A 19460-nucleotide genomic window follows, 5' to 3' on the forward strand; every position below is an offset into this window, starting at 1 on the left:
TCAGCGTAGGAACCGTAACGTAGTATTATTACAGGGCTCCAGTGTGTATGTTTTGGCAGGAAACCAAGGTTCAACTAAACAAGTAAGAACAAGTGCAAATTTATCAGATAATTGTTGGTTATTTTATTCTAAAGAGTAGACCATTAGCTTAGTTTTCCATATTGAGATGTCTGATAAATTTAAAATACTGAATGAGAGTAAAACGATGATCAGAAATTTAACCAATATACTCAGAGTCTACACTTAATAATATTCATTAATTCAAATATATAAATGAAGACAACTCACTAAATAACTGTAAACCATGAACTTAATAAATGTGATGAAAGTTATTTCCCTGTTTACGGAAATTGGAAAAAGTTGGGTCCTAGTTTTCATGTTTGATATATATAAATGTCTACATATATGCTGCAATTTTTGATGCTTCTACCATTTACCTTACAATTAATGCATATTTTGAATTGATAAATTTTAGCACACCTAGGTTTGAATTATTAAAAAAATATGGCTGATGTTTAATGAGTGCTTAATATGTGCTAGGCATTGTGCTAAATGCTCAACATGCATTATTTTATTTAATTCTCACAACAAAGTTATGAGGTTAGTACTATTATTATTATTATCCCCCTGTAAAGATGAGGAAATTGAGGCACAGAGAGATGAAGTAACATTCCCAAGATTTCCAGTGTGATTTTCAACCAGAAAGTATGAACAAAGAGCCTGTCCTTCTTATATGTATACATAACATATTGCCTCCTTAACAATATTTTATCTTCTATCTGATAATAACTTTCCATTAAATAAAGAATCTACATGTAGATATGTTTGTAACCAAAATTTAATAGTTGAGTATATGATTAAAAAAACCAAACTTTTTGATTTGTATGATTCGATATATATGTGTGATATGTGTATTTTACAAATGCAAGTTAGTAATTATTTTGCCTAAGTAATTTTAATACTTTACAAACCAATACCACACACCACAAAATAGTCTCTCCACCCATTTTTAACATCAGAAGTGAAAGGTAAAAAGTAAAATTTCAGAAACACTAATACACATCATACTATCCAGCTTCTCACATGTGTTTGGGGAAGGGTAAGAATAAAAGCCAGAAACAGAAATCATCAACAAATAAAACTCGAGTACATAAGAACTTGTCAAAAGCTAAAAATGGTCCTGTCTGTCTCAACATAGAAAAGGAAGGAAGTAAAAGAGATCTTTACACATGTAAAGGAGTTACGAAAAAATGAACATAGATGTACTGCATGAGACTAGTTAGGTGAAGCATGCAGAGATAACTAGTAGTAAGCATTAGTAATAACTGTAATTAAGACTAGTTACAATAAATATTTATAATAGGGTGCTGTTATTTACATATAGTGGTACTTACATCCCTGTACAGCCAAATCTACAGCCCAAACCAAAGTCAGGTGTGAAAGAAAGCACAACAACGTCAGTAAGTACTAGGACGTAGAACAAGGAAAAGTGTACAGTTTGTTCTTTATTTTAAAAAACTAGCAATTACTTTATAGGTAATAACAAGCAAAAAGATTCGCATGTATAAGCCAACAAATTGGACTTACTGAACTATCAAGATACTTACATCTATATAGTTGGCATTAATGTAATCTGAAGAAGGATCATCCTCAACAGGTTGCAAAATTACTCTGGAGTGATCATCTAAAATTTTTAAATAATAAAATAAAAGCTATTAAATATCCCCCCTGATGACACTTAGAGACTTAAAATAATTCAATGGTTGGTAAGAGCTTATTCATAATATACTATCAAGATTTCCTTAAACATCACTCATTTGAAGAAACGTAAGAACCTTAATGAGCTTATTACTTATTACAATATAATATTCTGTTAATAAAGCTTCAATGACCAGCATCGTCATAGTTAGGAAGCTTTTAGGGGAAATGACAATGTCTGATAAATCATCATTTGAGTCATGGACTTGTCTAAAGAACTGAACTTGCCTTAACTCCTAATTTTGCTTCTTAGGCATGATTTTAAATGGGTGGGATCCTTTTTGCCTGCATTTTACAGCAAAAGAGCCACAGAACTAGGGAGTGAATGTGAAACCTTTCTATTTCCCGAGAGTCAAGGTTAAATTTTAATGAATTCATAAGATACCCTAAAATAATTTAAATTGAGAATAGAGTGTTCTAAGTATATCAGTAGCTAGTGACAAGCTAAACTATGTTACTTTCCTTACTGCTTCCGTGGTTTCATATGATAATCAATTTATTTGTCCCACGTATACATCTTGAAGACTTAATGAGGAGGAAGTCCCTAATGATAAATAACAAGGAGCAACTGGAATTCAGACACTGGCTCCAAGGAAGGAATAAAGTTATGTGAAAAGAAACACACTCCCACCTTGAATACATTTCCCGGAAGTCTTAGAGCTATTCATCACTGAAAAGATCTTTTTTTTTCATTATCCTGATATTCTCAGCTGTTTAATAATACCCTCATGCATTTATGTGCAAACATAAAATCAAACAGAATTTCATCTCCACAGGGTGAAGAGTCTGAGTCAATTTAATTAATGAGGATGATGACAATTTCAGAGTCACTGCTAATAGCCAATGCTGTTTTAATATTAAATAGATTACTTTATAAAGAGATGTGCCACCATCTGGGATTCTCTTAAGGTTTTAAACCATACAGAGAGGAAGTGCAACTTACTACTTATCTTCTACACACCATACTTACACTCACCAAGAATTGTCTGAGAACTTACATGCTATAATGTTTCCGTATCGGTTTTTCGCTCTGTTTTGATCTTTTTTAGCTACATCCCAAGAGGCTGACTGTCCTTCAAAGAAGCTCTGGAAAAAAAATTAACAAGCAGACTGAATTTAATGCCTTTTCTTGAATCAGCTTTCTCTGTTCTGAAGACCAAAATAGTAAAGCCACTTTCTCAGGGAGGAAGGGAGTCCTCCAGTGGTAAACAATTCCATTTTCAGACCACAGAGCCTGTTTGTTGGACTCCCACTTGTTCGTCTTGGATTGGACTGAGTTCAAGTTAAGGGCAAGAAAACACTTTAAAGAAAAAAAGGACCTTGAAAGTATTTCAAATTTAAGATCACTATAACTTTGTGAGACAGAAGTAGAGAGAGCATCAAAAACTTCAAAACTACTTTTAATGAGTATCTTTCAAACATACTTTCTTTAGCATTTATAACAGGAAAAAGAAAACCTGTTTTCCCCCATAATTACTCATTAAATTGTGTGCAATACATCACATTTCAGTTTCTTTGAAGATCATGAAAAGGACTGAATCTCTATGACAAGGGACCATATGAAAATTAAAAAGAGTCACCATCTCTAAGAATCTTGGAACAGATGAATTTGTTGATTGGCTTAATTACCATATGCAGCAATTTAAAATATGGCTATAGATTTCTTTTTGCAGAAAAACTCAAACTTTGCTCAAGACAGGAAATGGGGTCTTCAAAGAGTCAACGGTCTTTGAAGTGAGGTACACAAGAATACACTTGAAATGAACACAAAGAACCATCTCTGGCAGAATATTATAATTCCTTGCACTATTTTGTTAGCACAGCATAGTGTTTCCGGCATATATCTAAGATCAACTTTCAAAATTCAAAGATGATTTTAGTTATTCCCAAACTAGGGTATGCAAATAATCTATAAATAAAATGTAGAGCTGAGAAGATTCTTCGTGAAGTTGGACATATTTTGAATGATGTTTCAAAGTAGAGTATTGCTGGATTCTTTCACTTTAAATGTGCCTGTACAGTGGTACACATATGCCAGTGGAGGAGCTTCCTTGTACGCCCCAGACTGGTATTTCTCAGGAAGTGAAGGTTGGCAAAGGAACTTTTTCACTTTTGCTAATGTTATGTTTATTGGGATCGTTAGTTTAAATCACTTCCTTTGTAGTTTAAATCTTGGTATTTTTGCTTGAGTAGGAAGGGGAAATAAGGTCAGAAGAATTTTACACATCCTTCTTTTGGCTTAATGTTGCTTGGATTTGTGGTGTTCTGTTTTCTTCCCAGCCACCCTCAACAAACCATCCACAAAATAAAACAAAGAGTGACCAGCAGTACATTTAGAACACAAAGCTTGACCCCATTTTTCAACAGAGGGTCAACGAGCAAAGTGGCAGCCAAGTACCTACTGCTGAAGTCACTTGAATGATAGAACCTGTTATGATACAACGGGACTCAAGGTATCTCGCCATGGATTTTTGAGTGGGGAAACATAAGGTCTAACAAAGTGATTTTTAAATAACATAGTAAGATAAATTATGGAATCCAACATTTTTTAATTCTTAAAACAAATTTGGACCCAGATATTTCCCTGGGAAGTGCCCTTTTCTTTCACTGTGTCTACCGGCTCTCCCCATATACACACTTGATTGTACACTCATAAACACAAGATTAGAGGGTCTACAGAGTATTCCATTCCTTGTTAGGTTAAAGCGAGGACAAATTGTTAAATTCCACTGAGTATCATGGTTAGAAATAAACTTCAGCATAGTATTGAAACCTTCACCTCATATTCCTCTTTGAACCCATAGCTGTCTGACGTCTTCATGAGATTAATGTGCTGCAGCAAGTCGGCCACCCTGATGGCTGGGTGCAGCTGTCCCGTCTGGTAAGGGGATTCCGTCCCCTCACAGAGGTAGCGAGGTACGTCCAGAAGATGACTGGACTCCGCCGTGGCACTGTGGTTCTCATCTGGCATTTTTCAGATTCCAGAAGATTAAAAAAGAGACAAAGTTATCTTGTTTAATATATATCTATGCAAAAAAGATTTTACGACCTAAAGATCTTTCTGATAACAGGAAGAAGGGCAAGAAATACAGTATAGGTCCAAGGCAGCATCCCCACAGAAACAAAGTCTTTCACTTCAGCTCAAGGTGTGAGGTCAGAGTGCACTAGGTTTATATCAGTAAGATAACAGATGCTGTGAGACAGAGAGAGACATCTGACCCACTTTTAAAAAGTGTAAGTCGGAGATTTTGCTAAGTTCTTGCTTTTCCTTGTATGTGCAGTCACAGCAGTATAGAGTGGGACCAGAAGATCAAGTTGTCAACTGGAGAGGTGTTTTCGTTGTTGATTCAATTGGTCAAACTCCTTCCCACCCATTTCCCAACCTCCCTCATGGACCAGATCTAGGCCACGCATCTGCATAGGGCTGCTCTCCTCACCCGTGTGGCCTTACTGTGACCTACCACCTGGGTTTCTTACCATGATACACTCCAGACTGGGAACTGTGGGCATTCTACAGAATCACCCCCCGGCGCTGCTCTGTCTGCTAGCCAGGGGACGTGCATTTACACTCAATCTCTGCTGCCTTGGTTTATTATTATTGCTGTTGTTTTTATTGCTAATTTATTTTGACTCTTCTGGCTACTGTGTGAAAGGAACCAGGGTATGTCTCTGGGGTAAAATCCGTAGGTAATTCCTTTGGAATTCTTCCCTGGCTCATCCAGGCTGCGTTACCCAGCTCCTGCTTTCTGTTCCCATGGCCTCCTGTTCTACATGTCATTTCACTGACTCTGGATTTTAATCTTTTGTTTACTGGTCTATTTTCCTCACTAAACTCTGAATGCTTACAGCATACGGAGTCATATTTTTCTTTTTATTCTTAGTGCCTGGCTCAAGGCAGTCACTCAATAAATATTTCAATGAATGAATTAGTTAAAATCAACTGAATTCTCACCACCCACATTTAAGTGTAGGCCCCATCCCGACTGTGTTATTAGCTTAAAATGAAAACAAACTTTTAAGTCTCTTTCTGTCATAAGAAGGAAGAAAAGAACAAGAACATTTTACCTATGAAGAATAAATATTATTTTAATGACCATAGTACTAATCATTACAATGAGAAGAAGCATGCTTATATTTATCACATTTAAACTTACCACTTTAAAAAAAAAACACAAATGTTTTAAGGGATGTTACTTTGAAAAGCATTATACTGCCATATTGGTTAACAGAAGAGAAAATACACTCTGAGGGGAACTTTTGCTTTTAATGATAATGCATACTGTAGAGAACGATATGTAATTAACAGTTAAACATATTTCAAGTGCTGGTACATTTGCCTGTTCTATCACCAACTCTACAGATAGGATATGGCAAAAAATGAATTGTTGTCCCCATGATAAACATTTTTTCTTCCTGGAGAAGGGAAAAAAAAAAAAAAAGAACCCCACAATCAGATTTGCGTGCTTCTATAATTTAGCTTGATTGCATTTACTTTACTTTCTCTTATTAGGCTGAATGCATTTTCCCTTTTTTTGCATTTACTTCTAAAAATATCACACTGAATAAGAAAAAAAAAAAAAGCCCTCATGGACCCTGCTGTGACCTAACCACCCAACTGAATGTATGCCCTTCACTCAGGTTCTGCCTGCCCTTCTACACACAAACATTTACTAGCAAACATGATGCATGAGAGATTTCTCTTCTTCCTATGAGACTATATTCAACTGATCTACCTTTGCTAAAATATTACAATCAATAAACTGACATAAAGAATATATACATCTCCCCAGCAAAATTAAATTCAGAAGCCACTAGTCTGGGCACTATCACAGAATACACAGCTTAGGATGAGAAGTGAGAACAGATATTGTCAGAGAAGCAAACGCAATCACCTAAGCTGGAATAAGGTAGCCAGGGCTCTGTGGAGCAGCCCCAGAGCTCACACTGTACCTGCTAGAGTAGCAGAATATTTACAATTGTAAAAGGCTGAGTGTGAAACACAGAATTCACCCGTATTCCAAATCTTACATTATTGTGTCCCAATATAAAATAGACAGTGCCTTTCATTTTGCATTAAGCTTTAATACAGTAGTACAACGATCAGTAGTCTTTAAAATAATCACATATGAATTATTAATCTTAATACATTTCCATCTTATTAAATCACCTAATAATGTGACTAGCAGTGAGAGTACATGTACTAATCATTATCCTTATTACACATTTAAGAATAGTAACTTCGAATATTTCCTCGACGAAAAGGTTTTCTAGAGTTCTTTGCAATACACTTACCAGTTATAGGGACTTTAACCCAATGAAGCAGTAAAACACAAAAAACAAAAATATGAATCAATATGAAAAGTTTCTAAGCTCCTTTTTAATCAGTAAGTAGACATTAATATCAAGCAATATCTTAAGTGATTTCAAAAATTGCTTTATAAATATAAAATCAATTGGATGCAAAACAACTATAAACACCATGATTCCAAGAATGATGAAGAATGCAATAAATCTTTTCTACATTTGCTATGATTAATGAGAGAGTTAGCTTTTAAAAAATATTAAAAAACAAAAATAAAACCCAACCAGCTTGACTTTCCAAATGAAATAAAATGCATAATGACTGTTTCTACAACTAGATTTCATGGCTCTATTGTGTTAACTCTAGCCTTCCTTAAACATAAATATCCCTTTTCACAGGGAAAATTACTGCAATAAAGTACTAAACTTTATAGTTTGTAAAACTCAAATACATTATCTCATTATCTCTTTACAAAACTGTGTGAAAAAGGTAAGGTAGAAATTATTACACTGTTTACAGATGGGGAAGCAAAGATGTAAGGTATTTTCATGAGTTCATATTGTGAGTCAACAGGAGGACTGGCACTTGGACCCAATGTACATGTTCTCAGAATATCACTGTAATGAAATTTTAACATTTGGGCAGCTAATTTTTTTCCAGTGAGTTTTTAACATTTTAATTGAATTTTGCTTATTAATTTGATGCTGACAGCATTCTATAGTGTTCAACAGACAGACAGCATTCTACAGCGTTCCACAGATGATGACATTTTCAGAGGATTTGGTGCCTCCCCAAAGATCATGATTCCTAGCTCCCTCCCTTCTTGATCAGGCCACCCCCTTGGGACAAATTTCCCAGTTCACGTCCCTGTCATTATTCGCGTGGACATCAAAAGGACAGTGCAATCGGAGAACATGGACTTTCAGATTCTTTTAGAATATATATTCTTTATATTATAAAACTATAACTTTGAATAATTATTTTGGTGAAAAAGAGTTGTATTTTACTTAACTGAATTAGTTGAATTGTTCCAAAATATCTTTAAAATGTAATGAAATGTTGAATACATGGATAACAAAAGCATGCATAAACCATAAGCTAAACTTTTATGTTCACAAGAAATTTAAATATAAAACATAAGAACTGGGAACTTCTAAGATACATTTATATATTTCCATATTTCTTTGATTAAATCTTAAATATTAGCAACACTGGGGTAAAGTGATACAGAACTTATGAGCATGAGCAAGCTGGTCCTGAACCATTGGTGGATAATTAGTCAAAGACGAGAGTGCAAATTGAAATGAAATTGGTTTTACTCTTAAATATACAGTTAGATTAAAATTTAATGTAATTTTAACATCTGAAAAGTCCTTATTCATCACTAGCAATACCAGCTGTCTTTGATGTTATATAGTGGTAAATCTTGGCTTATTCTAAATTTCTTGAAAGATAACACTTACTATGTAAGGTGTATATGGAATGCAAAACTCCACATCAATATTACAGCAACTACCTGCATTTATACATTCTTAATAAAGACAAAACTAAAGCAAATGCACACATTCCTAATGTCTACGTGTAAATGTGTTCTTTAGTTGCTATAAAACTAGGAGGATTTAGAAAATCACTTTCCATCATAAAGATTTTTATATATAAACAAATTATTCAGGTAGCACTGGCCTGAGATGTGTGCATTTGGGTTTATTCTACTAATGTGGATATATAAACATTAGTCATATATTAAGGGCCATTGTACTTTTGCTCCAAATCTAAGAGAACCAAGAATTTAAAGAAGTATGTTGCTTTAAAAAAGTATAGCTTACTAATTCGAAATTTGCTAGATCTGATTGGGTAGACCGCAGTTGCGTTCTTTGATAAGATCATGACTACGTTTTCAAAATTAAGCTGCTTCCTGCACTGTAAATAATTACTGTGTAGACAAACTATAACCCATGCAAGGAGGCATGATCCATGCAAAAAAGGGTGATAAAGAATTAGGGCCTCACCTAACACAGCAGTCGGCACAAGCGGATCATTGGGCACTGCAGGAAAACAGAGCTCATGAAGGAATGTACTACCCTAAAGTTGTATTTTACACTCTTTCTTTCCTTTAAAATAGATTTATGCTTTCTCAAGAAACATAATTATTAAACTTTCTTTGATTACTATACCCTGCAGAGGTAAAATTCTCTTTTTTGGCTTGGGTTATCTCAAAACACCAGGAAAGGTACATCTATAACTATAGGTGAGTAATCTATTCAATTCAAAAAGGCAGCAAGATTCAACTTGACATTATAAAGATTATAAAATTAGTGCAAGGTACGTAGAGAAATAATTATCTCATACTCACTTGAAATAAATTTTTTCAGTTAACTGTGAGAAATGGATTTAATACTTTCTCCAAGTTCATAAGTGAATATTTATTATCACACTCCTGGATTTAAGCTTCTTAATAAGGTACTAACATAGACAATAGATAGAAAAGTTTGGGGGACAAAAGTGCTTTCAAATCCTTAATTGATTAAATATCAAATCAAGTGGTTAGAGAGATGGTACATCAAATTTTCAGCAGAACTTCCTTTCAATAATGATAGTATTTTATGTTCTTCTCTATCATTTAGCTTATAGTGAAATAAAAATAAAATAGATCAAAAAGGCCCTATCATGATTAAAACTTAATTCCAAAATGACTCATACAGAATTTCTAACTTCTAATTTGGTGTAGATACATATCAGGGAAAATGCTGGTCTGCATTTAGGGCCAATAATTACTGAAAAATTTCACAGGCTGAACATTTCAGAAAAAGACTTTCTTTTCTGAAAAGACATAAATGCATACAACCTACAAATACTTTATTTTTCAACCTTATCACTAACATATATTTATAATCTGTACAGAAAATAATGCTTCTATTATTTACTTCTTTCCTTATACACGTTTTCCAAAGTGGGTTAAGCAAACCTCTGGGATATGTGGCCGAATGCCTCTAATGTACACAAGGCCAAGGATGAACAGGATTTGCCTTCCTTAAGCATCAATTTTATTTAAGAATTTGAAGAAACAAAGTCAGTTAATTTAACTTAAATTTTAGTAACTTAAACACAGCACTATAGAACAGAATAGAAAGTTCATAGGAAATTTGAAGATAAACAGTAATAGTGATTGTGGGGCAATTTTTAAAATTATCTATTAGACAGTACTTCAGTGGACATATTTTAAAAGTCTTATCTTCATAGATCAACATTAGAATTCTATGTGTGTATATACGGATGGAAAGATGGATGAACAGATGGATGGATGGATGAATGGATTTCACCATTCCCTGCCAATCCCTCAATTCAAGTAACCTTTTGGGTTTCACACCAGACACTTAACAGCAGGCAGATTGATCTTTCCCCTAGTTAACGTTTTATTACTGAAATTCACCAGACTCTGGCAGAATATTTTGATAGAATAATTTTACCCATGCCAATAATTCCCAGAAAGAATTATGATGTCTCCTCTTGTCTCAAAAGGAACTTTATCTTACACAAAGGAAGACTCAAATGACAAAATAATTATAAATAAATTCTGACATGAACTAATTTTCTGTAGGCAATCAAGTATTTTTAACTTAAAGCAATGACATATCATTTGGTCTGAATGGCATATGTTTGGAATATCTCTTATGATATAGTAATAAAACATATAATTTGAAGTTAAACTAAATCCAATATCAATACTGAAAATAAACCTTCCTGTAAATTCCATAATATTCTCTCTTTTTCTAGATGCTTCTTCTCTCTCTCTCTTAGTCTCACTATTCAAAATGTAATGTGTAGAATTCAGAGTGGACTTAAAGAGCTTCAAAATCATTTATTAAAATCTTAATGAAGAACTTACATCTTGGACTAAAGTTATGTTGGTCCATGAAGGTGATGGAAAGTGGATCTTCGGCATGCATAGTGCTCTGATCAGCATAACTTCGATCCATCGCATTCACCATATGAGTCATCTCCTGCCGGGTGTTTCCCATAGCATCTTTACGTTTTTTAGCAAGTTTGCTGCCAAGGCAAATACAAAATGGAAACCTTAGTGTGAGGCTTGAAGGAGAGTTGACACCTGCAGTAAGCAGTTCAGGAGAGCCCAAGGATAAGGATATAGTTGTCGTTCAGAAACTCTAAGAACTGATCATAATTGTAGGAATTAAGTTTGACATTCAAACAATATTTTTGGTTGCTATAAAACTACTTTATTTGCCATATGGATATTTTCACATTTAAGCTGTCAACCCAAATCTCTCATCATTTCCTATATTTTATCACTAAAATAAATATATCATAAAATACAACTATATTTTATTAAAATCATAAATAAATACTTCCCTAGTAAGGCTGTTCAAAGAAAACTTAAGCTAAAGCTAACTTTTGGTTTTCCTCCTGGGTCATTAATTCTATTGATCAACTTTTAGAAGTTCTTCTGGGGAATAACATGACTACTTTTCCAAGTTTATTTTACTAGAGCCATCCAACTAAAATAGACAAAGAAATGTCTTATTCTTCATTCTCTGTTGTATTACTAAGTAAAAATGCAACATGTGTAGCATCAACTTATTTAGCAATTGTTATATTGTTACAACATTAATCCAAATCTGATCTTAAGAGACTTATAGAATCAATCACAGCTAGATATAAAGCAAATACACATGAACATATGGGAAAATTATAGACTGTTTAAGAAAATAACTCCGAGAAAAGCCTGGAAAATACTAGGTAGAGGCACTATACATATGATCATAATCTTGAACTTTGGAAATGTTCAAATCCTAAAAATGTGTTTTAGAACCACATGGAAAACTATCCACTACAGAAATGTTTTATAAATGCAGCAGGGCAAATGATTTAGGGAATTTGGAAATTACCAGAGTCACATTTTTGAGTTATTCAACTATTGACGTCTTTATCTTACATTTCAAGGATGTGAAATACATTCTGGTTCTTTGTGAATGTTACACATTAAACATACGAGGACAATAACCATGGACGGTATCTACTAAAACATTTACATCACATTAACAAGGCAATTTATATATGATATAAATAAAGGGATTTTGAAAGCCTGGAGTACCCAGACTACGTTTCTAAGTTTATGGCAGTAGTCCTTGTTGCCTTGGAAATATTCTTTAGTTGTTTTCAGAATACCATTTCTCAGCAAGATTGTGAGCTAGGACGTATTCTTCTGATTCTCATTAGTATCTGTAGTAAATATACTACAAATACTTTTAAAAGGCTCATTTAATAGTTGTGTTTATGTCCAAAGGCTTTTCCCTTAAAAAATTAATCTAGCAACTTGAGGGCTGCTCCTGTGTAGGATATTTTTCTAAGAATTATTAGTACTTGGTCTCAGGGGGTACATACCCTACGCATCCAACATATCAACACAGCAGATCTGACACCTAAATATGCTAGTCAGCTTTAGGGATGGAAATGGCATTAATTTCGTTTTTGAAATAATGATGATGATAATGACAGTACTAGTAAATAAGAAAACAGTGACAGAAGTATAACAAGAACTACCTCTATCACCGCCACCATCACTACCACTACCCCTACACCATCACAACCACTACTACCACCACCGCCATCATTTATTAGCAATGCTTGCTCTATTCACTTAGAGAGCTATTAGCTCTTTTTTTCTAGTCTAGGGGGTAAAAACCCTGTAAAAATCTTACAGGTTTCAGACAGTTAATATAAGCGAGTGCTGCTGCCAGTGGTAAGACACCACCGTAGAGGGTACTATGGAGAACTGGAGAGCAGTCTAGGTGGCAACCTGCTTCCTGACTATTGGCATTTGATCCCAGTGTTGAGCTTCTGATTTTTAAATTACTTTTAAAGAGAAGCCATGAATCTGAATATTTTTGTTAAAATTCCTGATTTTTTTCAAGTGGTCCTATTTTCTGAAACAGTATACGGGGCAAACTGAACATCAGCAGGTCATATCTTAGTCTATAGGTTTCACTTTTCATACTTACCTCTAGGCTGTCATATAGGATATTAGTTCTTTGACCTACAACATTCTTGTACCTCTACTATCTGTTCACTTTCACTCCGTCTCGCCTCATCAGGGAGGCTTCTCCGACTGATCCCAATGCAACCTGTCCCAGGTTAGGTTTCCCTGCTCGGTGTTTTTGTAGCACTATATTCTCTGCCCAGAATAACACTCAGCACATATCATCACAAGTATCCTTTTCATTGTTTTCCCCACTGTATGTTCCATGAAGGGACGGACCATCTGTATACCCTCAGCACTTAGAGCAGTGTGTGGCACAAAGCAGGCATTCAATAAATACTTGTTGAATGGATGAATTAGGCCCGCTTTGTGCTTGGCACTTTTCTTTTGTTAACTCAATTAATTCTCACATGAACCTACTGAAAAAGGCATAAGGATTCTAATTGTATAGATGAGTTCATTGAGGCTCAGACAAGTTAAATAACCTGCCCAAGGTCCTTTATCTAATAAGCAGTGAAGAATGACCTGGTCCCAAGGACTAAGCTATTATACTATATCTGGTGGCTGACCTGTTTTTTTTTAATTGCCACTTTACAAAGTGTACTGTAATATAAAGCATCTAGGAGTTAAACATTCATTGTTTTAAATTTGAGAATAAGAATGTGAATACAGCACAAATGTTTTTCCATTTTAAAATTTTAAAACAGCTTAAGGAATAACTTCCAATCTTTGTTTCTTGGGCAAGAAGAGAGAAAGAATTCATTCCTCAAAAATGTGAGAGATTGAATTCGATAAAAATAACACAACTTGAAATTTGGATTAAAAGTTATGTTAAAATTTTGAAGATGGGCAGTTCAAAGCAAATAGAAAAGATGTGTTTAAACTTTGAGGCTTTAGTTTAAAACATATATAATTTATACATATAAAGGAAATGATTGAGGAGAAATAGGAAGTAATGAATTTGTCAAATGCATGACAGGTAAAAGATTTCATGGCAATGAAGGCCTTTCACTCTTCAGATTCACGAACCTTTGTTAGCTGACAAATTATGGGGGCATATAACCTTTGTTATATCTGCCAGACATGCATTATCAGCTTGGTTTATATCTTAATCCTCACAACAACCCTGTGAGGTAGGCTTTAATTCAGTTTATTCCAAAACAAATAAAAAAATTAACATCAGAGTTGAGTCTTTTGATCAAGAACTGACAGTTATTACGAATGTTAGTTCAAAGATCGCATCTGGTTTTCTTTTAAGTTCTATTCTAATTTATCTCTACTTTTATTTTAAAAAAATCTCTAATTGAGATTAGCTTCACTAGGCATGTTTAAGCAGCCTTTAAAAGCGTATCTCTGTGACATTCTTTGTAATTACGACTGATAATGCCAGCAGCCCTAAGTATTGCAATAACAGTATCATAACCTACTACATTGTCTAGAATACAGAAATGTTATCCATCCACCAAAAAGCAATCCCATTCTAAAATTATAGATACATCAATGGTTAATGGTAATTAAATACTTATTGATTCCTGTAGGTTTGATGCTTTGTCTTGCTCTGAGCAACCATCATATATAATATGCACTTCAGGACAGTTAAGCAATTCATTTTGCAACTACTTGAGTTTGACAGATGTGCAAATGACTTTCATTATCAAAGCAGCCAACAGCATAAACTTCTGCAGGTGGATATATGGGTGGGCTATAAAGAGGAAAAGTGCTCCATCATTGTATGAAATGGTACAGTTAATTACTTTTGGCTTCATCAAACATGATTTAACAAGGGTATTATGATTCATCACAATAAGCTAGGAGCACTGTTAGTTTACACCTGCCTGTTTTAGCAGATTTTAAGAAGCCAAATGCTTATAACATTTAAAATGTTGATAGAATTCTATTACAGTCATTGAGACTCTTATCAAATTCTGTTGTAAAGCTAGCTTAGATTTACCCAGTGAAATAAATACTATGAGATATATGCCCCAAACATACTTAATCACAATCCTTAAGGCTTAAAACTCGGTGGACCAAATATTGATCAAGCAAGCTCCAAGAATACTTTGTTGTAAAAGTCCTTTGGATTGGATGAATACCCTGGCATCTGAGGTCATAAACTGAAAATGACTAGGGAAATAAAGTGGTTAATGCTCTCCATCCTTATCCAAAACAGCATTCCATATCTGAGTATAGGATGAGCTAAGACTTTGGAAGAGAAAAGGAGATATGTGACACCTATGTGTGTTTTGTGTAGGTTGACAGGGTGTTTTTTCGGTCTTGGTTTTATAAAATCATTGTCCTATTTAAGTTATAATAAGCAAATTCATTTTTCTTCTCTAAAAAGAATTTTTATTTATTTGTCATTGCAACGTTATGATTGTGTCCATTTATTTTTACAAGAGCATACTGATTGCCTAGATGGCCAGACCAAAGGTGTTCTGAGGTTACAACTCATCCTGGATTCCTGGAAATGTGGAAAGACGTTATCACAGCCAGACCTGACCTGATTTTCACACTGGGAAGCATTTTCAATGCTCTTCTATGAATACATCAGTTGGGTCAGTCTGTCAAATATAAGTGTTACCTAAAGATAGGGATCAGTAAGTTACAACTATTATCTCCACTTTACCAAATGACTGAGGTATCATATTGATAAGGTACAGGTTGACTTAAGTAAATAAATGATGTTTTGGGCTGCAGACTAAAGCTACTTATGGAAAATTGTAAATAAAAATTAAAAGTAGCTGAACATACAGATATACAATATCCCTTTTTAAAAAGATTAACAAAATAAATTAAGAGGTGAACTTTATAGTTTTAGAGTCCAGAAAAACATATCTTTTGAAATGTCACCAAAATCACAAGCATTTTGTTTTTGTTTTTTTTGAAAAGGGATACTGCATCTTTAACACACGTAAAGTCGTATATCACCCATTTTCTACTTACAGGTAGTAGGAGTAAGAATAGTAGCTCCTCCTGGCAAGCAAATCACAGACAGTGGAAAAAGAGAAGCAATGGTGAATGAAAAGCGTGACTCTGTCACATTCAATAAAGCAGAAAAATGTGCGTTAAAAAATAAAATAAAATAAAATAAAATAAAATAAAATTCATGTTCTTTTGGTTTGCATTTCAATTTGCTCATGCATTGGTTAGAGATCTTTCGCCATGCAATTAAACAGATATGCAATAGAAAAATAAAATTTAAAATACATAATTTGGAAAAAAATAACATGCTGACATTTCTTTTATTGCCAAAAAAATTGAAAAATTAAATGGATTGTGTATTTTCAACATGCAGTTAAGCATAATATCATCCATTACCATCTAAATGTCATGATAGATGTAACAGCTGCGTATAGAACTTGTAGACTAAATTACCTACTTTTCTTTATATATAAACATAAAGATCTATTAGTTTAATATAGAATATATGCAGAATGACACCTAAATTTCTATAAACAAGTCATTATATCTTAATGATACAGAGGTACATACATATATTATGTGAATATATATATGAACCATATACTATAAATACACAAAGATATATCTACAGTAGATGTATGTGACTATAATTCACAAACATTTACTGTATTGAAAGAATTTCAAATTTATGTTTGGAATTATTAATGTATTCATGCTGTGCATTTAAAATATAATACATAATCAATGAAAAAAATGGCATACATTTGGAAATAATTCAACAGTGATTAAATTAAAAATGACATTGCGTTTTGGAAGATGCAATATCCCTTTTCTCAGCCTATAAACTTACTTTATATATATATATATATATATATATATATATATCCCTCAGCTGTAGAATTTTACTAAATTGAATTCCAAACCATTTCTTTTCACCACCACCAAAAATACACAAAACTTTTTTTAACGTGAGAAATATATCTATGTATATTATTCCCAGTGAGGGATTAAAGTCTTGAGAAACCTAATAATTTCCCACAAAACTAAAGATCATAAGACACTAAAATAATTTGCTATTCCTTTATTTTTATTATAAACTTGTATATTAAAAGGGAAACTATATTACATACTAAAATTTATTTAAACTTGATACTATCCAATAATGTTATAATTTCTATGATTTTGTGTGTGTATAATAAACATATTTGTGATTAAATCATACACCATACATGTGTGACACACTGCATATGATTAAAATTCATTAAAAAGTTGCTTAGATAAGGGATTTGAATAATTTAGTTATTGTATATCAGAAGGTAATATATCTAAATATGTAACTCTATCTATCTATACAACTGCCACTTTTCCTAGTCACAGAGGTAGTGGTAAAGAAGAGAAACAAAAGCCCCACCATACTTTCTATCAGAAGACAATCAATTAAAGCATAATTATGAAAACTCAAACAGTAAACATTTTAACAGAGAGGCTCATTGATCCACCCATTTAAAATATGAACCAGAAAAAGAATTTGTTACATTATGCAATTTTCCAGAGTTGTCACAGCATTTTACCCACAAGAAAATCATGTGTAGATTGTTTTGGTATACTTTAGAAAATTTATGTTATTTATACAGTAAATTTTGCTATTTATAAAACAGAGGGCCATGGATAAGGAAGGCTACAATAACAAATGTTTTCAAATAAGCAACAAATAAAAACCGAAAGTTTAACCCAATTCTAACTGAGTGAGGACATAATCAGAGGTCATCTTCATGCTCTCATATCCGATCTGAAGTGACTGGAATAATTTTAATTGTGAAGCAAAGTTTAGTTAACTCTCTAAAGTGTTTAGTTCAGTTAACTCTCCAAATATATATTTCAACTAAATAGAGACATCAGATCTGAAGGTTATATCCAATAAATTTATTGATCTCGATTGATAAACTTGTAGTACTAAAATTCCTTAATCCTCCTGCCTCAAATATGATGTATTTTCCAACCACAGAGGTAGACAACAGCAAAAAGAGAAAGCACTATTGGGGGAAGCACGTATGTAGCTAATTTAACACAGAACACTATAATGCATACCTAATGTTTCTAATGCAGATGTGTCTTCTCCAACATATATATCTCCAGGGGATAATTGTAAAGAGGCAATACATTAAAATAAACTCTGATGGAATCATTAAACACGTAGTATGAGTCTTATCTATAATGTTAATGATTTATTTTGAGTACAAAATAACAATCATAATAGTATATGATTTAATGTAACGTAATCAACATCAATATTATATTATTCAATATAATTCATAAATTACAAACACTTCTATACACAAAACTATTTTAGGACTGTACTCTGTATGTTAAGTTTTTTAAAAGTTCTTCCAAATTGTAGTATTATCTAAAACACATGATTGGAAGGACCGGAAAGTTGTATTAGTTTCTAAGACAATGTCTTACAGATAATGACATTTTACAGATGGACAAAAGTTCAAATTATAAAATCTGTATACTTTGAAATGTTTTTCAGCAGGAGTATACTTTAATCTCCACAACAAAGTTCAGTTTAAATTCCATTAAGTCTTAATATCTTCATATAATTCCAGAAGATGGCGATATTGGTTGATATAGTCTAAAAGACTAATAATGCTCAATTTTTTAAAAACTGACACTTCATATTGAAGTACTGAAATATTTAGTCAGTGAATATTTAATATACAATTTCACAAAGTAATGTTTATATTCTTCTCATACCTTACTTGTAGCCAACATTTAGAAAAATAGAGTGAATACAAAATAATTCATAGACCATAACCCAACTATCATACTAAATCCTTATTCTGCCACTCTTATTAAGTAACACTTCAAATATAAGATAAATTAATATCTCAAGTATCTGTGCATTTGAGAAATTTAAATTCATACATTAATTTCAAGGTTAACTTGACAAAACATCTATGTTTATATCAGAAATTAAACTGCAAATACCAATGAGAATTTATTTTAAAAGCATGAAAAACAGACTCAGATACTGGCAACATGGTTAAACTAAAATTCTTCTTGTTGTTTGCTCTAATTTAAAAGAGCTCAAGGAAACACAAAGTGTTTAAAAACTAGCGATTATAAGTGGTAAGTGAGTGGGACAGAACAAAATCAGGCCTTACCTCTTTTTGACAATTAATATGACAACTAGGAGGAGGAGGATGAAGACCAAAATTCCAGCACTAATTCCTGCTATTTTCACCACTCTGTCTGTCTGCTTGGCTGGGTCTGGAATCACTTCTGGTTCTTCTGTTGCTGCTGCTAAATGAATCAAAAAAAATGAGTTACTGAAAGCAGCTAATTATCATACAAAGGAAGCTTCTTCCCAGCTAGAAGTTAACTACAAAAGACAACTTATTTATTTTATTTGAATAAAAATATCCTGAAAGTATAAACACAGAAGCCAGCTAAACCACAGCCTGAGAGATTTAGGGTCAA

General features: G+C 33.2%; 1 protein-coding gene across 13 annotated transcripts in view; it reads right to left on the bottom strand.

The window, feature by feature from the left end:
• PTPRK (protein tyrosine phosphatase receptor type K) overlaps positions 1 to 19460 on the bottom strand; it is a 503656-nt gene that overhangs the window by 21929 nt on the left and 462267 nt on the right. The window contains exons 14-21 of one of the 13 annotated variants that reach the window (XM_008524376.2): positions 19145 to 19283; positions 10947 to 11107; positions 9070 to 9105; positions 7051 to 7062; positions 4538 to 4722; positions 2757 to 2844; positions 1608 to 1684; positions 1395 to 1412 (exon numbers count right to left, since the gene is read on the bottom strand). In XM_008524376.2, coding sequence (XP_008522598.1) covers positions 1395 to 1412; positions 1608 to 1684; positions 2757 to 2844; positions 4538 to 4722; positions 7051 to 7062; positions 9070 to 9105; positions 10947 to 11107; positions 19145 to 19283 — 716 coding nt within the window. Of the gene's footprint in view, positions 1 to 1394; positions 1413 to 1607; positions 1685 to 2756; positions 2845 to 4537; positions 4723 to 5817; positions 6172 to 7050; positions 7063 to 9069; positions 9106 to 10946; positions 11108 to 15998; positions 16029 to 18065; positions 18108 to 19144; positions 19284 to 19460 lie in introns of those variants that run through there. The other 12 variants (XM_070557029.1, XM_070557030.1, XM_070557032.1 and 9 more) reach the window with 12 other exon arrangements.

Source organism: Equus przewalskii, chromosome 9 (assembly GCF_037783145.1).
Source record: "Equus przewalskii isolate Varuska chromosome 9, EquPr2, whole genome shotgun sequence".
Lineage (NCBI taxonomy): Eukaryota > Metazoa > Chordata > Mammalia > Perissodactyla > Equidae > Equus > Equus przewalskii.